Source organism: Plecotus auritus (assembly GCF_963455305.1).
Source record: "Plecotus auritus genome assembly, chromosome: 1".
Lineage (NCBI taxonomy): Eukaryota > Metazoa > Chordata > Mammalia > Chiroptera > Vespertilionidae > Plecotus > Plecotus auritus.
In genome coordinates, this window is record NC_137770.1 from 107,680,929 (window position 1) to 107,700,143 (window position 19,215).

Here is a 19,215-nt window from a genome sequence, read left to right on the forward strand (position 1 = left end):
ATCCTCCAAACACAGGTACACTTTACCACTGCCTCTCCTACTTCATTTCCACATGGTCTCAAATTCATTTCTGCCCCTTATTTTTATTCTGACAGAATACCTTTTTAAACTTCTAATAACATGAGAAACAACTTTTGTAAAATAGTTAAAATGACAACTATTTTTCAAGTTTATGTATTGAATGGGTAAAGAGAATGAAAACAAATATTGAAAGTTGTTGGGAGCCCTAACATTTCCCCACAGATTACTTACTAATTATAAATGGGGAAATAGACCAAGTGGTCAAATTTTGCAACACCAACAGTGGGACAGACAACCTGATAATATATATGCTCCCTAATGTGATGCAATGAGATGTTACAATGTCACCTAAATTGCACTCTTGCCAAAAAAAGGTTTAACCTTAAGCTAATCATTAGGATACAAACAAATCCAGAATGTGAGACATTCTATTAGACAACAGACCTGAATTCTTTTTTAAAATTCAATCTCATAAATAAATGAAAAGGAGCCCTGACCGATTTGGCTCAGTGGATAAAGCATCGGCCTGTGGACTCAGGGGTCCCAGGTTCGATTCCGGTCAAAAGCATGTACCTCAGTTGCGGGCACATACCCAGTAGGGAGTGTGCAGGAAGCAGCTGATAGATGTTTCTCTCTCATCGATGTTTCTAACTCTCTCTCCCTCTCCCTTCCTCTCTGTAAAAAATCAATAAAATATATTTTTTAAATGAAAAAGGGAGGGAGATTCTTCTAGATCTAAAGTGACTACAGACACACAATAGCCAAATCCACTTGATGTTTTAATACCTAAAACTTACCATACCCCAAATCCACTTCCTATCTCTGACCCCACCCCAGCCCTAGCAAATCTACATGGTATACGCACTCACAGTAAATAGGAATTCTAACCTTCCAAAGGCCCAACCTTTATTTTCATGCATTACCAGGACATTAGTCACTATGTGCTTTAATCTTTTTACCAACATAACTTTTTCGCTACAACTTTTCAAAATTCCACACTGAGATATTTATCCTCTGGTGTTTGTTTTTTTCTTTTTCTTTCCAGGAAGTAATAAAATAACTTAAGTTTATATCTTTGAAGATAGTGAAACAAGTAAGGGTATATGCAGAAAATTATTGTAGCTCAGGCATACTATAATTGGTCAAACATTTATTCATAGGAATGGAGAAAAAAGTATGAAGAATAACAAGTAAACTGTATGATTTCATGCTAGTCAGAGAGGGGCTGTGGCATGGGAAGCAACACTGGGTTAAAGGCCAGTCCATGTTCCATCTCTTTTACTGCCAGGTTTTATAACTACACCTTCCCATTGACTAGAAGATAAGTATGAAGGAGGTGTTAGGAAGAAAGATAAAGAAGTCAATTTAACCACGTTCAACATGAGACATCCAATCTACAGTTTTAGTTAAAGGCAATGAGAATTGTGAGGACAAGGAAGACAAAGAAGCAGTCAAAAGACCATGCAAAAAAGGTAGTTAGGTATCAAGGCAGATGGCATGAGCAAAAGTGGGCACAATGTACTAAGAGAACAGGAGCTGAGATAGATTTCTAGGTAATACTGGGATGGAAGATGGGGAATGAAACTGGGAAGCCCCTAAGAGAAACTAATCTATAAAAGTGTAATTAGACCAGACGTCATTCCAGACGACCTTCTAGACGAAGCCAGGGCTGCGAGAGAAGCCCAAGTCCCAGGTGCCTGCCGGCAGCCAGAGGGAAGCCTGGGTCTCAGGTCCCAGAGGGAAGCCGGTGCCGGCAGCTGGGGGAAGGAAGGCCTACTCTTGCACAAATTTCGTGCATTGGGCCTCTAGTAAAATTATAAACTTCTAGAAAAATCACATAGCAGAAATTATGTATTACAATCCAAGGTCTAGAAAAGTTAGATAAAATAAAAATAAAAGCCTTATTATATACTATGGAGTCAAAGAAAATTAAAATAATTATGGGGTAGCTCTAAAAACTTAGATCTCAGTGAAAATTACCTGCAAATGTGTGAATAACTTATGTACTTTTAAAAACATAAGCCATATTAAAACATTTAGTTTTGGCTTGTTTCTTCATCCATTACCCAAACTTGTGGATTCTTCTCTTTAACTTAGGTTGAGCACTGTTTATCCTGTTATCCTCAAGTATTTTCCTTAGAATCTTACTCAACTATAGCACCAACTGAGCAAAACACTCCTCTAATTGAAATATATTCTGTACTCATCATAACACTCCTGCATCCATATTCATCTCTCTCTCTCTCTCTCTCTCTCTCTCTCTCTCACACACACACACACACACACAGAAACACAACTAAGTACCTAACCAGTACAAGTAACGTTTTTGCATAGCTACTGCCCAGTACCAACCAACTGCTTTTCTTTGCAGTTTCAAAAATACACAGGTAGGCTTTGCACACCTCTCTTCCTCGTTTTTCAACAAGAACAAACATCCTATCTAATAAAGAAGGAATATGCTAATTGACCATCACTCCATCACAAAGATGGCTGCACCCACAGCTGAAGCCAAGTTCCCATAAGAAGCCTTAACAAGCAACCAGCAGGGACCTGAGGCTATACCCTCCCCTGCCCCTGTAGGGCTTGAAAGGGGACCTCAGGCTGAGGCCCCCCGCCCCGGCACCAGGCCAGGGGACCTGAGGCTGCACTCCCCTGCCTGGCTGGGCTTGAAAGGAGACCTCAGGATGTACCCCCCACCCAGCGGAGCTTGACAGGGGACCTCAAGGTGCACCCCCAGTGCTGGGTCAGGGGAACTCAGGCCATGCTCCCCACCACAGCACCAGGCCCAGGGACCTCAGACCGCACCCCCTGCCCGGCAGGACTTGACAGGGGACCTCAGGCCGTGCCCCCCGCCCCAGTACCGGGCCAGGGGACCTGAGGCTGCGCCCCCCTGCCCGGCTGGGCTTGACAGGGGACCTCTGGCCACGCCTCCCGCCTTGGCACCAGGCCAGGGGACCTCAGGCCATGCCCCCTGCCCGGCGGGGCTTGATGGAGGACCTCAAGGTGCGCTTCCCATCCTGGTGTTGGGCTAGGGGACCTCAGGCTGCTCCCCCTGCCCCAGCACCAGGCCAAGGCACCTCAGGCCACACCCCCCACCAGGTGGGGCTTGACAGGGGACTTCCGGCCATGCTCCCCACCCCAGCACCAGGCCGGGGGATATCAGGCCGCACCTTCCACCCCAGCACCAGGCCAGGGGACCTGAGGCTGCTCCCCCCTGCCTGGCAGGGCTTGACAGGGGACCTCAGGCCACGCTCCCCACCCAGCGGGGCTTGACGGGGGACCTCAAGGTGCACCCCCAGTGCTGGGTCGGGAGAACTCAGGCCGCACCCCCCGCCCAGCGGGGCTTGACAGGGAATCTCAGGCCATGTCCCCCACCTGGCGGGGCGTGACGGGGGACCTCAAGGCATGCCCCCACCCCGGTCTGGGCTGGGGGACCTCAGGCCATGCCCCCAATCCTGGCGCCGAGCCAGGGGACCTGAGGCAACGTCCCCTGCCCGGCGGGTCTTGACAAGGGTGGGACTGGCCAGATCTGGATCTAGCCCAATGGGGGCGGGGGCCCGGCGGGTCTGGGTCTCACGCCATTTTGAGGTGCATGTGGGTGGGCAGGGACTTGACTCTGGGTCCTGTGGTGCGCCCCAGACCCTGACAGGAGGAAGGTTTTCATATACATTTTACTAATTTTCTTTCATCTCTGACACTTCTATTATAGAGAAAGGGCAAATAGCAATATTAAATTATTTCCTGTAATTAATCCCCTTTTAATGTGGATGAATATCGTGCACCGGTCCACTAGTACAAACATACAACTGCTTATATTTTTTACATCTCTTTCTCCAAGTCAGATTCAGAACTTTCTATTGTGATATTTTAAAATCTAATAGCCTCCTCTTCTCTGTCTGCCAATTTTTCTCATATTTTCCTCCACAAATTACACAGCTCAGCAAAGGTTATCTTCCTCCTCCAGGACATCCACTTAGTCAACTATATCTCTCAGTATGGTGTCCTTACTAATTATATCAAAAAAGTAAATAACAGCTTAAGAAAAACATAGTAAATGTACCCATAATTAATAAGTTTACAATTTAAGCCCCATATATAGGTATAGCCTATTTAGCAATTCTAATACTATGAACAATAAAATGTTAACACAACCTCACATGTAAATGTTAACCAACTTAAAAATACCACAATTTAAACACTAATTCTTGATACTAAGTCCTCCGAGCAGTTTTAGAAGTGTTTAAAATTAAAAATTCCTGAACAGGCCTCTGCTAAAGAAATCAATTAAGCTTAATGAGCACAAAAAAATGTTAAGAACAATTCCAGTGAAAGAAATTACTCCGGAGAAACCAAGATGGCGGCATAGGTAAGCACTTAAACTGCTGCCTCGCACTACAATTTCAAAACTACAACTAAAAGACAGAACAGACATCATCCAGAACCATAGGAAGGCTGGCTGAGTGGAAATTCTACAACTAGAAGGAAAGAGAAAAGCTCACGGAGAATCAGAGGAGCGGCAAAGGGCTGAGGTACGGAGACACGCGCGCAGAGAGGAAGGGTGTCTGAGTGCCTGGCTTACTTTCTGTGGCGGGAGGGGGAAGGAAGCCCCCGACTGTACTGAACCCCACTTCCGACTGCACTGAACCCCAGTTCCGGGCGAAACCCCGTGGACCCAGGCTCATGCAGGGGGAGTCTGGACTGTCAGGTAGAGAGAAAGGCACACGGACACTCGGAGACTCGGGTGAGCCGCGGTGGGCCGGGGTCTGGAGGCCGCGCGAGTGCTCGCAGAGAAGACTGAATGCGGAGGTTGCCGCAGGCTTTCCCTAGCGGAAGGGAGTCGGAAGCTCCTAACTGCATTGAACTCCAGTAGCGGGTGAGCCCCTGGGGACCCACACTCTTACGGGGGATTCTGGACTGTCAGGCGGAAACTCGGGAGCTGCGGAAGGCAGAGGTCTGGAGGGGCGCGCAAGGGCAGGGCTGATGGGAAGCCAAGACTGTCTGCTCCGCCCTTAGACTCCGTCCCATCCAAGCTGAGCACAGAGGCTATTGCAATTTGGCAAGTCTGATCCTATAAGGCTGTCTCCAGTACCCAACTTCTCCCAGCATAGACACAACTAATCCTTACAGCCAACTGGCCTGGAGGTCAATTCCTCCCAGTGATACCAACAACAATCAAGACTTAACTACAACAAAGCTGTACACATAGTCCACAAAGGGGTGCACCAAGAGTGTCCACCTCAGGTTAACTGGGGAGGCTGAGCCATTGGGCCATATAGGAAACCTAGCACACAAATCTACCCCACCAACTCAGGGAAGCAATGAAAATGCGGCATCAAAGAAACAGATCACAAACGAAAGAAATGGAGGAGAAAAAACGACTGGATATAGAATTCAAAACCACGGTTATAAGGCTTTTCAAGAATATCCTAGAAAAGGCTGATAAATTTAGCGAGACCCTCGAAGATATGAAAAAGGACCAACTAGAAATTAAACATACACAGACTGAAATAAAAAATATTATACAGAGACCCAACAACAGACTAGAGGAATGCAAGAATCAAGGCAAAGATTTGAAATACAAAGAAGCAAAAAACACTCAACCGAAAAAGCAAAAAGAAAAAAAATCCAAAAAGTTGAAGATAGTGTAAGAAGCCTCTGGGACAACTTCAAGCGTACCAACATCAGAATTATGGGGGTGCCAGAAGAAGAGAGAAAGATAATGAAAATCTATTTGAAGAAATAATGACAGAAAACTTCCCCCACCTGGTGAAAGAAATAGACTTACAAGTCCAGGAAGCATAGAGAACCCCAAACAAAAGGGATCCAAAGAGGACCACACCAAGACACATCATAATTAAAATGTCAAGAGCAAAAGACAAAGAGAGAATATTAAAAGCAGCAAGAGAAAAACAGTTAATTACCTACAAGGGAGCACCCATACGATTGTCAGCTGATTTCTCAACAGAAACTATGCAGGCCAGATGGGAGTGGCAAGAACCTACAACCAAGATTACTCTACCCAGCAAAGTTATCATTCAGAATGGAAGGGCAGATAAAGAGCTTCACAGATAAGAAAAAGCTAAAGGAGTTCATCACCACCAAACCAGTATTATATGAAATGCTGAAAGGTATTCTTAAAGAAGAGGAAGAAGAAAAAAGTAAAGATAAAAATCATGAACAACAAATACATATCTATCAACAAGTGAACCTAAAAAACAAGTGAATTAAAAATCTGAGGAACAGAACAAACTGGTGAATATAATAGAATCAGGGGCATAGAAAGGGAGTGAACTGATAATTCCCAGGGGGAAAGGGATATGGGGGGGGGGGTGTGCAGGAAGAGACTGGACAAAAATCGTACACCTATGGATGAGGACAGTTGGGGGGAGGTAAGGGCAGAGGGTGGGGTGGGAACCGGGTGGAGGGGAGCTATGGGGGGAAAAAGGAGAAACAATTGTAATAATCTGAACAATAATGATTTATTAAATTTTTAAAAAAAAAAGGAGAAAGAAATTACTCCACCAAATAATTCTGTAAATTGTACAGTTAACAAGACATCATAGGCCAGCCATTCTATGGCTCTTAAGAACCTTTTTCTTAATGCATGATCCCTGTTTTCTAAGAATAAAAAGATATATAAGGCATTTCTTTAGGCCTAAAGAAATAAAGGAAAATAAAATAATATTAGAAACTATTCTGGCCATAAAGAAATAGCAAAAATGGAATAGCAGGAAGGATACAGGACATGATCGGGTAACTGGAAAGCAGCAGAGAACACAGTCAAGTGTAAACCAGTAAAGGAAACTCAAAACCAAGATTTAAATCTGAAACAAAAATGAGAAAACAACCAAAAAAGTGTTTGGGGAAGCAAGCATATTTTAATAAAAATGACATGTGCATGAGGTATTTTAGGAATATTTGTGCCATGAAGTCTTTCTTAGTCAGAAATGAGTGAGCATGACTTTTTCTTGGATACAAGAATGGAGAAAATATTCCAATTTAAAAAGGAAAAAATATGACCTTAGAATCAGAAATGAATTTTTAAATATACCCACCAAATGCATGATCCATGAAGAAAATATTACGTAGAAATTTATTGAAATTTAAAACTTCTGATCTGTGAAAGACACTAAGAGAATGAAAACCAACCACAGAAAGAGAAAATATTTGCAAAAGACCTCTGATGAAGGACTTGTAGCCAAAATATGCAAAGAACTCTTAAAACTCAACAAAATGAACCAAAATTTTTACATAGAAAAAAGGATCTGAGAAAACACATCATGAAAGAAAACATGGCAAGTAAGCATGTGAAAAAATATCAACATCATGTCATTAAGAATTTGAAAATTAAAACAAGATACCATTACATACCCATTAGAATGGCTGAAATAAAAAGAAAATAAAAACACCAAATGCTGGTGAGGATATAGAGCAACAGGAACTTTTATTCACTGCTGGTAGAAATGCAAAATGGTACAGCCACTGTGGAAGATAGTTTAGCAGTTTTTTACAAAGCTAAATATGGTCTCACCATACCATCACACTCCTGGGTATTTAACCAAATGAATTGAAAACTTATTTCCACAAAAAGTTCTACAGCAAATGTTTATAGCAGCTTCATTTATAACTTCTAAAAACTAAAAGCAACCAAGATGTCCTACAATAGAAGAAAGGATAAACTGTAATGGAATATTATTCAGTGATAAAAAGAAATGCACTATCAAGTCAAGAATAGACACAAACAAAGCTTAGATATATTTTGCCAAGTGAAAGAAGTCAGTTTGAAAGAGCCAAATACGGAATGGTTTTAATTATATGGCATTCTGCAAAAGTCAAAAGTATAGAGACAGTGATTACTGGAAGTGGGAGGAGAAGAGGGAGTCTTTCATACCCATTAATTATTACAACACAAAGTCTGAACTTCAATGTATGCAAAATTTTAAAAAACTGTTACGAGGTCAGGGGAATCCCAGGATGGAATGCAGACATGCTAGTCTAGTAGTATTACAAATATATAGATTGATCTCACTGAAGGGGAGGAGGAAGGGAAAGATGCTGACCTAACTAATATTGGAAATAAGTGGGGTGTATAAGAATATAGGCAAATGGACTGCACTTAAGTACTGTGTTGTAGTAAATAAAAATGTCTCCCACACGAGTGTGAATTAAAAATTCTGATACTGCTATACATATATACTGGAGCTGAATAATTAAGTAAATGGAATGTGGGTACTAGGAACCAGATTTCTCAATGTCGGAGTGAAAATTTATAGACAAGCAAGGGGAGAAGGCTAGAATAATCCATGTGTTAATGGATTAGACTTGGAGACATCAGTATGAAATCAATGAACCCATTTTTAGTTTACCACAGATACAGGTGATTACCTTATAAAAATTACAGAAACTTCTCTATGAGATAGTTCAATAAGCCAGGACATGTGGAATGGGAAACTGAGAAGCTGAACTGGCAGAGCAATTTACAGCAGATACAGAAGGTCATCTCCCTAGAAATAACATCTAGGCCTCAATTGTATTTCAGCTACAAACCCAGAAAAACAGCAAAACTTGATGAGCAACACCAGGACCAGCTGCAATGACTAAGGACCCCTTGCCCTAACACTGACCAATCGGTGGAGATCAGGGCCATGGAGAAGCACACTTAGAAAACTGATGAATATTCTGCTGAAACCTCCCTTGAGACCACCCCTAAGATTCCCACCTCAAGAAAGAGATGAAAGCCTCAAGACAAAGGACTCAGTACTCACTCTCTTGGGGAAGCAGCCCATACCATTTCCTTCCCCTCTTCCCCACAGGCATCTTCTAAACTCTAAGGGACCCCATGACACAACCAGGAGAGCAATGGGCAGCAGCAGGCCCACCCCTGAAGCTGTTCCCAAAGGTCCCCTTTTCTCTGACTTCCCAAAGAGCTAAGGCAGTCCAGCCTTGGCTCTCCTATTGCTTCTTCTAGGCTAAGCCCTTTCTTGTTTTACTGTCCCCAGCTTTAATAAACATTCCCTCATAGTCACCTGGACTCGTGTTGTGAAATTTTTCCTGCACGAAGTCAAGAACCCACATACTACCAGCCGGCCCTAGGCAGACCCACCAAGGGCTAGGTCCTCTTTCCGGCAACATCTATATACTTCTTAGTACACACTGTTCCTTGCTGTCTGTAAAAATGACAGCCTAGAGGCAACAAGCACACATAGCACCCAGATTTGGTTTCTAATACCATTCTCCAAATAAAGGAACCAAGGCTCTTTGGTGAAATGGCTGATTCTAGTACTGGGGAAAGAAATATACAAGATGAGCCTGGAGCATCTTGTAGTGCCATATTGACCCTTCAAACTCCCCCATTTGGATTTTAAATACTTGATTTAAATGCTTCTTATTAGACAACTGTCTTCTTAACTCTACCTCAAATTAAAAGTGATATCATGCACATTTGATATTCTGATTAATATATCTTACATAATGTCTCACATTTAAATAATTTAAATAAACTCACATTTCTTTTGTGCTTTAGTTATAAACACCACATTTATGCAGAATTACAGTGCTTGTTTTTCTCACCTAAACACAAATTACAATTATTTAAGAGGTACTAGGGTTCTTCATTATCAATGGCTGTTAAATCTTCAAAATCATTCTAAAAATTATCTCTTAAACATGACCCAGTTAATATATAACAGAGCACAAAGTGAAAATCCTATTGTATTCAAAAAAACTTTTGCAAACTCAGTACTTTGGTAAAGAGCCCTCCCTTTCAGACCAAAAAACAGTAAAGATCAATCAGGGTTTTAATCCCTTAAGAGCCACTTGCACACACTAAGAGTTTTAATATGATGATGTAGGATACCAAGAAGATAGCATGAGGTAAAAAAAAAAAAACCTCAAAATCAGGAAAAAGTCTAAGGAACAAAAATAATTTTCTTGAGCAAAAAGGTTAATTAACTTCCTTTTCCTTAAGACTCTATTTCATCAAAAACTACCACCTATGGATAATAGCTTCACAATAATCTTTAAAACCATCCTTTTATGATGATCATTCTGCTTCTACACTTTTTTTTTTTTTTAGTTTTCTCTTTACTTCCTTCTAAATGCACTCCAATCAGTGGATTTCTCCTTCCAAATCCTCAACACCTAAGTCCCATATTTCAATTTTTTAATAAGAACTTTCTAAAAATAATGTTTTTAAAAACAAAAAGAAATTAACTTTTTTACAGTTCATATAATTTTTTTCTTGCATCTCACCCACCCCCACCCCCTTATGGTAACAACACCTGTTCTTTGCTGGTGGGAATGTAAAACAGTACAGCCAGTGGGAAATCAGCATGGAATTTTTTTCAAAACATTAGAAATAAAATTACCATACGATACAGCAATTCTACTACTGGATACATATCCAAAAAAAAATTGAAAGCAGGGACTTGAACAGATATATGAACACCCATGTTCATAGCAATATTATTCACAATAATCAAAAAGGTGGAAGCAAGTCTAATGTCCATAGGTGGATGGATAGCTTTAAAAAAAGAAAAAGTCGCCAAAACCGGTTTGGCTCAGTGGATAGAGCGTCAGCCTGCAGACTGAAAGGTCCCAGGTTCGATTCCGGTCAAGGGCATGTAACTTGGTTGCGGGCACATCCCCGGTAGATGGTGTGCAGGAGGCAGCTGATCGATGTTTCTCTCTCATCGATGTTTCTGACTATCTATCCCTCTTCCTTCCTCTCTGTAAAAAATCAATAAAATATATTTAAAAAAAAAAAAAATAAAAAAAAAAATAAAAAAAAATAAAAAAAGAAAAAGTGGTATATACAGACAATGAAATATTACAGGCATATATTATCACAATAAAGAGTCACTGGAAATACCATTTAAATCACCTTATCCTTGTCTACCCATAACTTACAAGTCACTAAAATCCCAACAAAGCTTTTACAGATGTCAATGTCAATACAGGGTGGGGTAAAAGTGGGTTTACAGTTGTGAGTACACAAAACACAGTTTATTCTTGTATTATTATTTCATTATTGTTGTTTTCCATATAAACAACTGTATTAAAAAGCAAATAAACATTCAAACTTTTGGAAAATTGTAAAGTAGCATGAATGTAGCAAACAAATAATGAACTACACTACCAATCCCTCCAAACTTTCTGTCCTCTACTGGAAAAAAAAGAAACACTTGCCCGGCTGGCTTGGCTCAGTGGTTGAGCATTGACATATGAATCAGGAGGTCACAGTTCAATTCCCAGTCATGGCACATGCCAGGGTTGCAGGCTCGATCCCTGCGTGTACAGGAGGGTACAGGCGGCAGCCGATCAATGATCCCTCCCATCATTGTTTCTCTCTCCTTCTCCCTCTCTCCACTCCTCCCTGAAATCAATAAAAATATATTTTAAAAAAGAAAACACTTCATGATTCTTAATTTTTATTCAAGTTTAAATTATTTTATAAAACAGCTTGCGGAAGCAAGGCCACAATGGCAGATGAGATTGCCAAGGCTCAGGCTGCTCGGCCTGGTGGCCACACGATCTTCGGGAAGATCATTCACAAGGAAATCCCAGCCAAAATCATTTTCGAGGACGACCAGTGTCTTGCTTTCCATGACATTTCCCCTCAAGCACCAACACATTTTCTGGTGATACCTAAGAAGCATATATCCCAGATTTCTGTAGCAGAAGATGATGATGAAAATCTTCTTGGACATTTAATGATTGTTGGCAAGAAATGTGCTGCTGATCTGGGCCTAAAGAAGGGTTATCACATGGTAGTGAATGAAGGCACAGATGGGGGACAGTCTGTCTATCATGGTCATCTTCATGTTCTTGGAGGTCGGCAAATGAACTGGCCTCCTGGTTAAGCATGTTTTAGGGATAATTTCCCTGCTGTAGGCAATGATGAGTTTTGCCAATTCTAATATGCTTACCAGTACATTTTATTTTTGCCTGTGTATGGAGTGATCGAGGAAATAATTTCTAAAACCCATACATAATAAAAGACATCGTTGCATGTTCTGAATTCTGTTTTTGATTTATTACTTTAAAAATATATATGCTGGGATGTATGAAGGGGGTGATCATAATTTGGTAGGTTTTTTTTTTCTTTCTCCCCAAGGAGGATCCACATATGTACATTGTTATAGTGGTGTGACTGCTCTTTGAAGACAAATTAAAAAATTATAAATTTAGCTTTAGCTTTGAAATAAACTTTTAATCCAGGAGAAAATGTACTAATCTAGTTCTCTTATAATCTAAGAATAAAGGAATATGTGATATGATTGACCCAGAAAGTGACAGTTTTGGGTTTAGAAACAATGTTTATTGACCAGGCCATATGTTTCCCCTGGATTATTGGGATAATTTAGAAAGGATGAAAGATTTGTCACAGAATTTTGATGACCTTGTGAAACCATACGTTGGTATTTCCTTATCTAAATTCTGGCTGAATATTTATTATAAAAACTTGAAAACCTATTAGAATTGACTTCAAATTGAAAATTTATAGTTTTGAATGTGTATGTGCATGAATCTGGCTAGGTGGAATAAAAGAGGGAATCTCAGAATCTGAGTCCTCCTTATGTAGACTGACAACCAAACAAATATTGTTTTAATCTGCATCAGAGGACATTTTTTCCATTGATTTTTTTTTTTTTTTTTAATTAAGAGAGGAGCAGGGGGTTGAGAGAGAGAGAGAGAGAGAGAGAGAGAAACATTGACTGGTTGCCTCCCAGTGGGGCTAGGGATCAAACTTGTAACCCTTTGCTCTGTAGGCCAACACTCTAACCACTGAGCAAAATGCCAGGGCCAACTTTTAAAAGTCTTGCATGTACCTAGCCTTTCTGAAGGCCACTTTAGTAGGGTTTGACACATTTAATTGAAAATTGTTTTTCTTCTTAATTTTTAATTTTGTTAGTGATTTTATAATCATTTTGGGGGGCGGGAATTAGGGAAACTGGTCATTTGTTTGTCTTAAAAATAATTTTTTCCCAATTGTCATTTTTTACTTTGTTCATGGTGTTTAAAATATTTGTACTGTTAATGTATGGATTTTTATTTCATATTTTAAAAAGCCTTTTTTCCATCACAGGATTTTAAAAAAAAATGGTTATTTTTCTCCCTAATACTTTTCTGGCCTTATGTACTTTTACAACTTTTCTTAAGTGGGGGAAGGTCTGAAGAAGAGTTTTAGAGGGTTGGTGCACTGTAAAGAATGTAATGAGAGAAGCATTTGTATTGTGTGTAAGAGACTTCAGTCAGCTTTCTTTAGGTATATTTCCCACTGATTTAATCAAACAAGTGCTAATAAATCAGGTAGACAACTGCTAAAAAAAAAAAAAATTATTTTATAAAACATTAAAAACCCAATAATGCAAATTAAAACCAAAATAAGATATAACTACAAACCAACTACAATACATAAAGTTATTTTTTAAAAAAGACAATACAGCTTGGTCGACCTGTGCGCCGGGAATTGCAGTTCGATTCCCGGTAGGGGCCCATGCCCAGGTTACAGTCTTCCCCAGTGTGGGGTGTGCAGGAGGCGGCCGATCTGTGCTGACAAGAACACCAACAACTGGAACACTCAAACAGTGCTAATGGGAATGCTAAATGGTACAGCCATTTCTAATAAACATATTATTTTCTTAGACTATATTCTGGGCCATAAAACAAATTTCAATAAATTTAAAAGAACTGAAATCATACAAAGTGTTTTCTCTGACAATTAAATTATAAATTATTAAAAAGATATCTTAAAACCCCCAAATTTGTTGTTAGAATCTAAACAACACTTTCTGAGTAACTCAGTGGTCAAAGCAGAAATCAAACAGGAAATTTGAACTGAATGAAAATGAAAACACGACATTTCAAAATTTGTGGGATGCAGCTAAAGTAGTACTTAGAACATTTTATAGCATTAAATGCCCATATTAGGAAAGAAGAAAGATCTCCAGTCAATGACATAAGCTTCTACTCTAAGAAACTAAATAAAGAAGAGCAAAATAAACCCAAAGTAAGCAGAAGAGACATGCTAAACATCAGAGTAGAAATCAACAAAAAACAGTAAAATGTTAGAGAAAATCAATGAAACCAGAAGCTGGGTCTTTGAGAACATCAGTAATACTGACAATCCTCTGGCCAAATTGATCAAGAACAAATGAGGCAAACACAAATTGCCAATATCAGGAATAAGACAAGAGACATACTAGAGATCCTAAAGACATCAAAAGAAAGATAAGATTATGAACTTGTGCCAATGAATTCAACAACTTAGATAAACTGGACAAATTTCTTGAAAGACAAATTACCAAAGTTTGCTTAAGAAGAGATAATCAAAAGAGCCCTGTATCTATTAAAAATATTGACTGTCTTGCCCTAGACAGTTTGGCTAAGTGCATACATAGCACGAGGACTGAAGAGTCTCAGATTCAATTCCGGTACCTCAGTTGCAGGCTCAATCCGCAGCCCTGGCCAGCCAGTGCTGGAGGCAACTAATCAATGTCTCTCTCTCCCATTGATGTTTCTATTTCTGTCTCCCCTTGTTCCTTCCAATTTCTCTAAAAATCGATGGAAAAATATCCTTGGATGAGGATTCACAAAAGAAAATAAATATTGAGCCCAAACTGGTTTGGCTCAGTGGATAGAGCGTCGGCCTGCGGACTGAAAGGTCCCGGGTTCGATTCCGGTCAAGGGCATGTACTTTGGTTGCGGGCACATCCCCAGTGGGAGGTGTGCAGGAGGCAGCTGATCGATGTTTCTCTCTCATCGATGTTTCTAGCTCTCTATCCCTCTCCCTTCCTCTCTGTGAAATATCAATAAAATATATTTTAAAAAAAAAAAAAAAAAAAGAAAATAAATATTGAACGTCTTTTTTTTTAAGTATTTAATGAAAGTTGAATCTAGGATTACTTTATTCCTGCATCTTCTCAATTGTGTCTTCCTTGTATTTGCCCTTTTTCTTTCCTACTTAGTGAGATTTGGCTTTCCATTCAAGGGTCTTTGCAAAGTCTTTGTCCAGTTTTAGTTTAGCGATAACCACCTTGCTAGGGGTAAATGCTCACATGAACAGTTGTACCATTAGCTTTCTCCTGCTGCACTCGTTTAATGTAGATGACATATTTCGTTCTCTAGACCTGGACTACTTTGCCAATTTGCTGCCCTTTGTAATGTCCTTGAACAACCTGAACTTTATCATCCTTTCGGATGGGCATGGATTGAACACTGTAGTACTTCTCTCTCAGTTCTTCGGAAAGAGAAGACATAATCTTCCTGCAAATGGGGGAAGGCACACTGAAATGACTTACAGTTATTGATCCGTCAGAAGTCACAAAGAGACTGAACTTCATTTTGACCATTGGCGCTTCTACGTGGCTGCAAAAGGCTTGAATGTGTCTTTTAAAATCTTCCCACAGAGAAAACTCCTGGCCCAGATGTCTTCACTAGTGATTTTACCAAAAATGTAAGGAAGATAATATAAACTCTATACAAGCCTCTCAAAGAAAACTGAAAGAGGGAAAGCACCCCAATGCATTGTAGGAGATGAGCATTACCATCATGTCAAAACCAAAGACCTTATAAGAAAAACTATCCCTCATGAACACATATCCCCAACAAACAACTCATATCTAGAATAAAGAATTGTACAAAGTCAATAACACAAATAACCCAACAAAAATGGCAAAAGATATAAACAGACACTTATCCAAAGAAGACAGATGGTAAATAAGCCCATAAAAAGGTGCCCAAAATCTTTAGTCATTAGGAAAATGCAAATCAAAACCACAAAGAATACATACTATTAGAATGACCAAAATTTAAAAGACTGATACCAGTGTTTTTGAGAATGTGGAGCAACTAGAACTTACCCACTGCTGGTAGAGATGTAAAATAGTAAAAGCACTTTGGAAAAATTTTTAACATATATCTATTATATGATCCAGGGATTCTACTCCTAGTTATTTACCCAAAAGAAATGAAAGCACATGACAACACAAAGATCTGTATGTGAATGTTCACAGCAGCTTTATTTGTTATCACCCCAAATTGGGAACAACCCAAATGTCCATCAACAGGTAGGTGGATAAACTAATTGCAGTATATCCACACATGGGTCTATGAGAATAAAAAGGAATGAACTACTGATGCACACAAAAAAAACTGGATGAATCTCAAAACAATTTTGCTGAATGAAAAAAATCCAAACAACAGTGCATACTTTCAAGATTCTATCTGTATAAAATTCTAGAAAATACAAACTAATCTATAGTGACAGAAAGCAGATGAAATATCACCAGGGAACAAGGGCAACGAATTACAAAGAGGCTCAAGAAAATTTTTTTTTGTGGGGAGGTGATAAATATGTTCATTATCTTAATAGTGGTGATAATGGTATATAGCTCACAGGTATATACATACATAAAAACTCATCAAATTACACACTTAAATATGCACAGTTAATTATACAGCAATTATACCTCATTAAAGCTGTGAAACAAAACCCTAACAATGAAAATTAAAATTTCCAGATAGCCCTAACTGGTTTGGCTCAGTGGATATAGTGTCGGCCTGCAGACTGAAGGGTCTCAGGTTCGATTCCGGTCAAGGGCATGTACCTTGGTTGCGGGCAAATCCCCAGTAGGGGGTGTGCAAGAGGAAGCTGATCTATGTTTCTCTCTCATCGATGTTTCTAACTCTCTATCCCTCTCCCTTCCTCTCTGTAAAAAAATCAATAAAATATATTTAAAAAAAGAAAATGAAAATTTCCAGATATCACTACCCGTGTACTAGAATGGTGTTAGGTTTGATTGGGTAATAATAACAGTATTTTTGTAATAAGAGCTAAAACTTATAAAGTACTTACTATGTGCCAAGCATTATGCCATTTGCTTTACACATACCTACTCTAATTCTCCCAGTATGTGAACTGTCCTATTAATAAGCTTCTTTTTATAAATGGAAAAAAAAACTGATGCTGAGAGAGGTTCAGTGACTCAGGTCACATAGCTAGCAAGAGGCAGAGGCAGGGATTTTTGAGGAGGGACTAATATTACTAGTATCATCCATCAGTTCATTTGTGAGTATTTTTCTACTCTCACAAATTTTGCTTCTTTGAGTAAGCAACAATTAGTGTGGATACTCTGTATCATTCCTTATAGTTTATAAAGTACTTTTTCTCTTTTCATTCTCACAAGGATCTTTTGAGGTTTGTATTTTTTTTCCTTTGTTTTTCAAATAAGTTAGGATGCTCAGGGTCTGAGAGCTGATAGATGGCAAATCCTAGATATAAGTTTCAGGCCTCTGACACTAAGTTCTGTGCTTGTTCCCTTTACTGAAGGAGAATTTAGAATACATTTTGAAGTTAAAGGGATATCTTTAAAAATTTGCTGAAAATAACCTGTCTTTGTATTTGGTAAGGAGAACACCAAATGAAACTCTCATTCCCTGGTGGGAATGTAGAATGATACAACCACTTTAGGAAACATCTGGGCAATCTATATCTATATATATAAAACCCTAATATGCAAACAGACCGAACGGTGGAACAACCGAACCACCAGTCGCTATGATGTGCGCTGACCACCAGGGGCGCGCGTGAAACATGGCGGGTGTGGGCAGCAGGCAGCAGAGCACGGAACATGGTGGGCGTTAGCAGCGGCAGGATGGTGGAGTAGGTGAGTGGGAGCACCAGACCAAGGTGGGGCACCGATTGCTGTCATCAGGGCGAGCCTCTGATGGTTACTGAAAATTCTTTGCTCCCGCACGCCACGGTCCAACCTGGTGCTCACACCCACTGCTGGCGCTGGCCTTGCTTGCACCCCCTGCTGGTGCCTGGCGCTGGCCCCAATCGCTCGGCACTGTCAGTGGGTGCGAGCAGAGGCTGCCAGCCCCGATCACCCCTCAGGGGTTCTCCATCTCCCCCTTCTCCTGAGGAGCAATCGGGGCCGGCAGCTGCCTCTTGCATCCACTGCCGGCGCCAGCCCCACTCGCACCTGCTGCTGGCGCCATCAGCAGCTGTGAGCCGTGGCTGCCAGCCCCATCGCCCCTGAGGGCTTCTCCACCTCCCTCTGCTCTTGAGGGTCTATTGGGGCAGCAGCCACCATTCACAGCTGCTGCTGGCACTGGCCCCAATCACTCTGTGCCATCAGTGCATGGGAGCAGTGGGAGCAGGGCTGCCGACAGATGGGACTGGGGCCACAGCAGGAGGGGATGGGCGGGGGCACGGAGGATGGGCCAAGACCTGCCCCTGTGCCCACCGCAGCCTCACGGCCCACAGTTCCTTTCAAGGTGCACGAATTCATGCACTGGGCCGCTAGTTTCTTATAAAGTTAAACTACATTTACCATATAATCTATTAATTCCTCTTCTAGATATTTACCCAAGAGGAAAAAAAGTAAGTCCATGCAAAGGCCATACATGGACAGTCATTACAGCTTTATTCATAAGAATCATAAACTGGAAACAAATCATCTGGTGAATGCCTAAATAAATTGTGATACATCCATCTGTAAAACAGGAAACAATACAAATCTCAAAAAATCCTTGTGAAAATGCAAAAAGGAAATGTGAAAAAAGAAAACAAAATCTTGATAGAGAACATCACCCTAAACACTGTTTCCTCATGGAAGCAAAGTTGTGACAGAAAAGTATTCACAAATCATACATTGTGTAGCCTTCTATATCTGGCTTGTTTCAGTTAAAATAATGCCTCTGAGACTAATCCATCTTGGTGTATGTATCTATTCTCTAAATTGCTGAGTGTTAATGTATTTTAGTGTATACATTATACCTCAATAAAATTGAATTTTTAAATAAACCACTAACACATAGCAAAATACAGGTTATTTACAGCAAATTTTTAAAGATATCCCTTTAACTTCAAAATGTATTCTAAATTCTCCTTCAGTAAAGGGAAAAAGAACAGAACTTAGTGTCAGAGGCCTGAAACTTATATCTAGGATTTGCCATCTATCAGCTCTCAGACCCTGAGCATCCTAACTTATTTGAAAAACAAAGGAAAAAAAATACAAACCTCAAAAGATCCTTGTGAGAATGAAAAGAGAAAAAGTACTTTATAAACTATAAGGAATGATACAGAGTATCCACACTAATTGTTGCTTACTCAAAGAAGCAAAATTTGTGAGAGCAGAAAAATACTCACAAATGAACTGATGGATGATACTAGTAATATTAGTCCCT

At 40.1% G+C, this 19,215-nt stretch overlaps 2 protein-coding genes across 7 annotated transcripts in view; one reads left to right on the forward strand and one right to left on the reverse strand.

Annotated features, from left to right (window-relative positions):
• ARHGAP12 (Rho GTPase activating protein 12) overlaps window positions 1–19,215 on the reverse strand; it is a 189,685-nt gene that overhangs the window by 163,573 nt on the left and 6,897 nt on the right. The window lies entirely within an intron of this gene.
• Window positions 11,502–11,882, forward strand: LOC308250200 (adenosine 5'-monophosphoramidase HINT1-like; the record flags this gene model as incomplete). The annotated part of the gene is made up of 1 exon (XM_080672587.1): window positions 11,502–11,882. The coding sequence occupies one exon, from the start codon at window positions 11,502–11,504 to the stop codon at window positions 11,880–11,882; it is 381 nt and encodes a 126-aa protein (XP_080528713.1).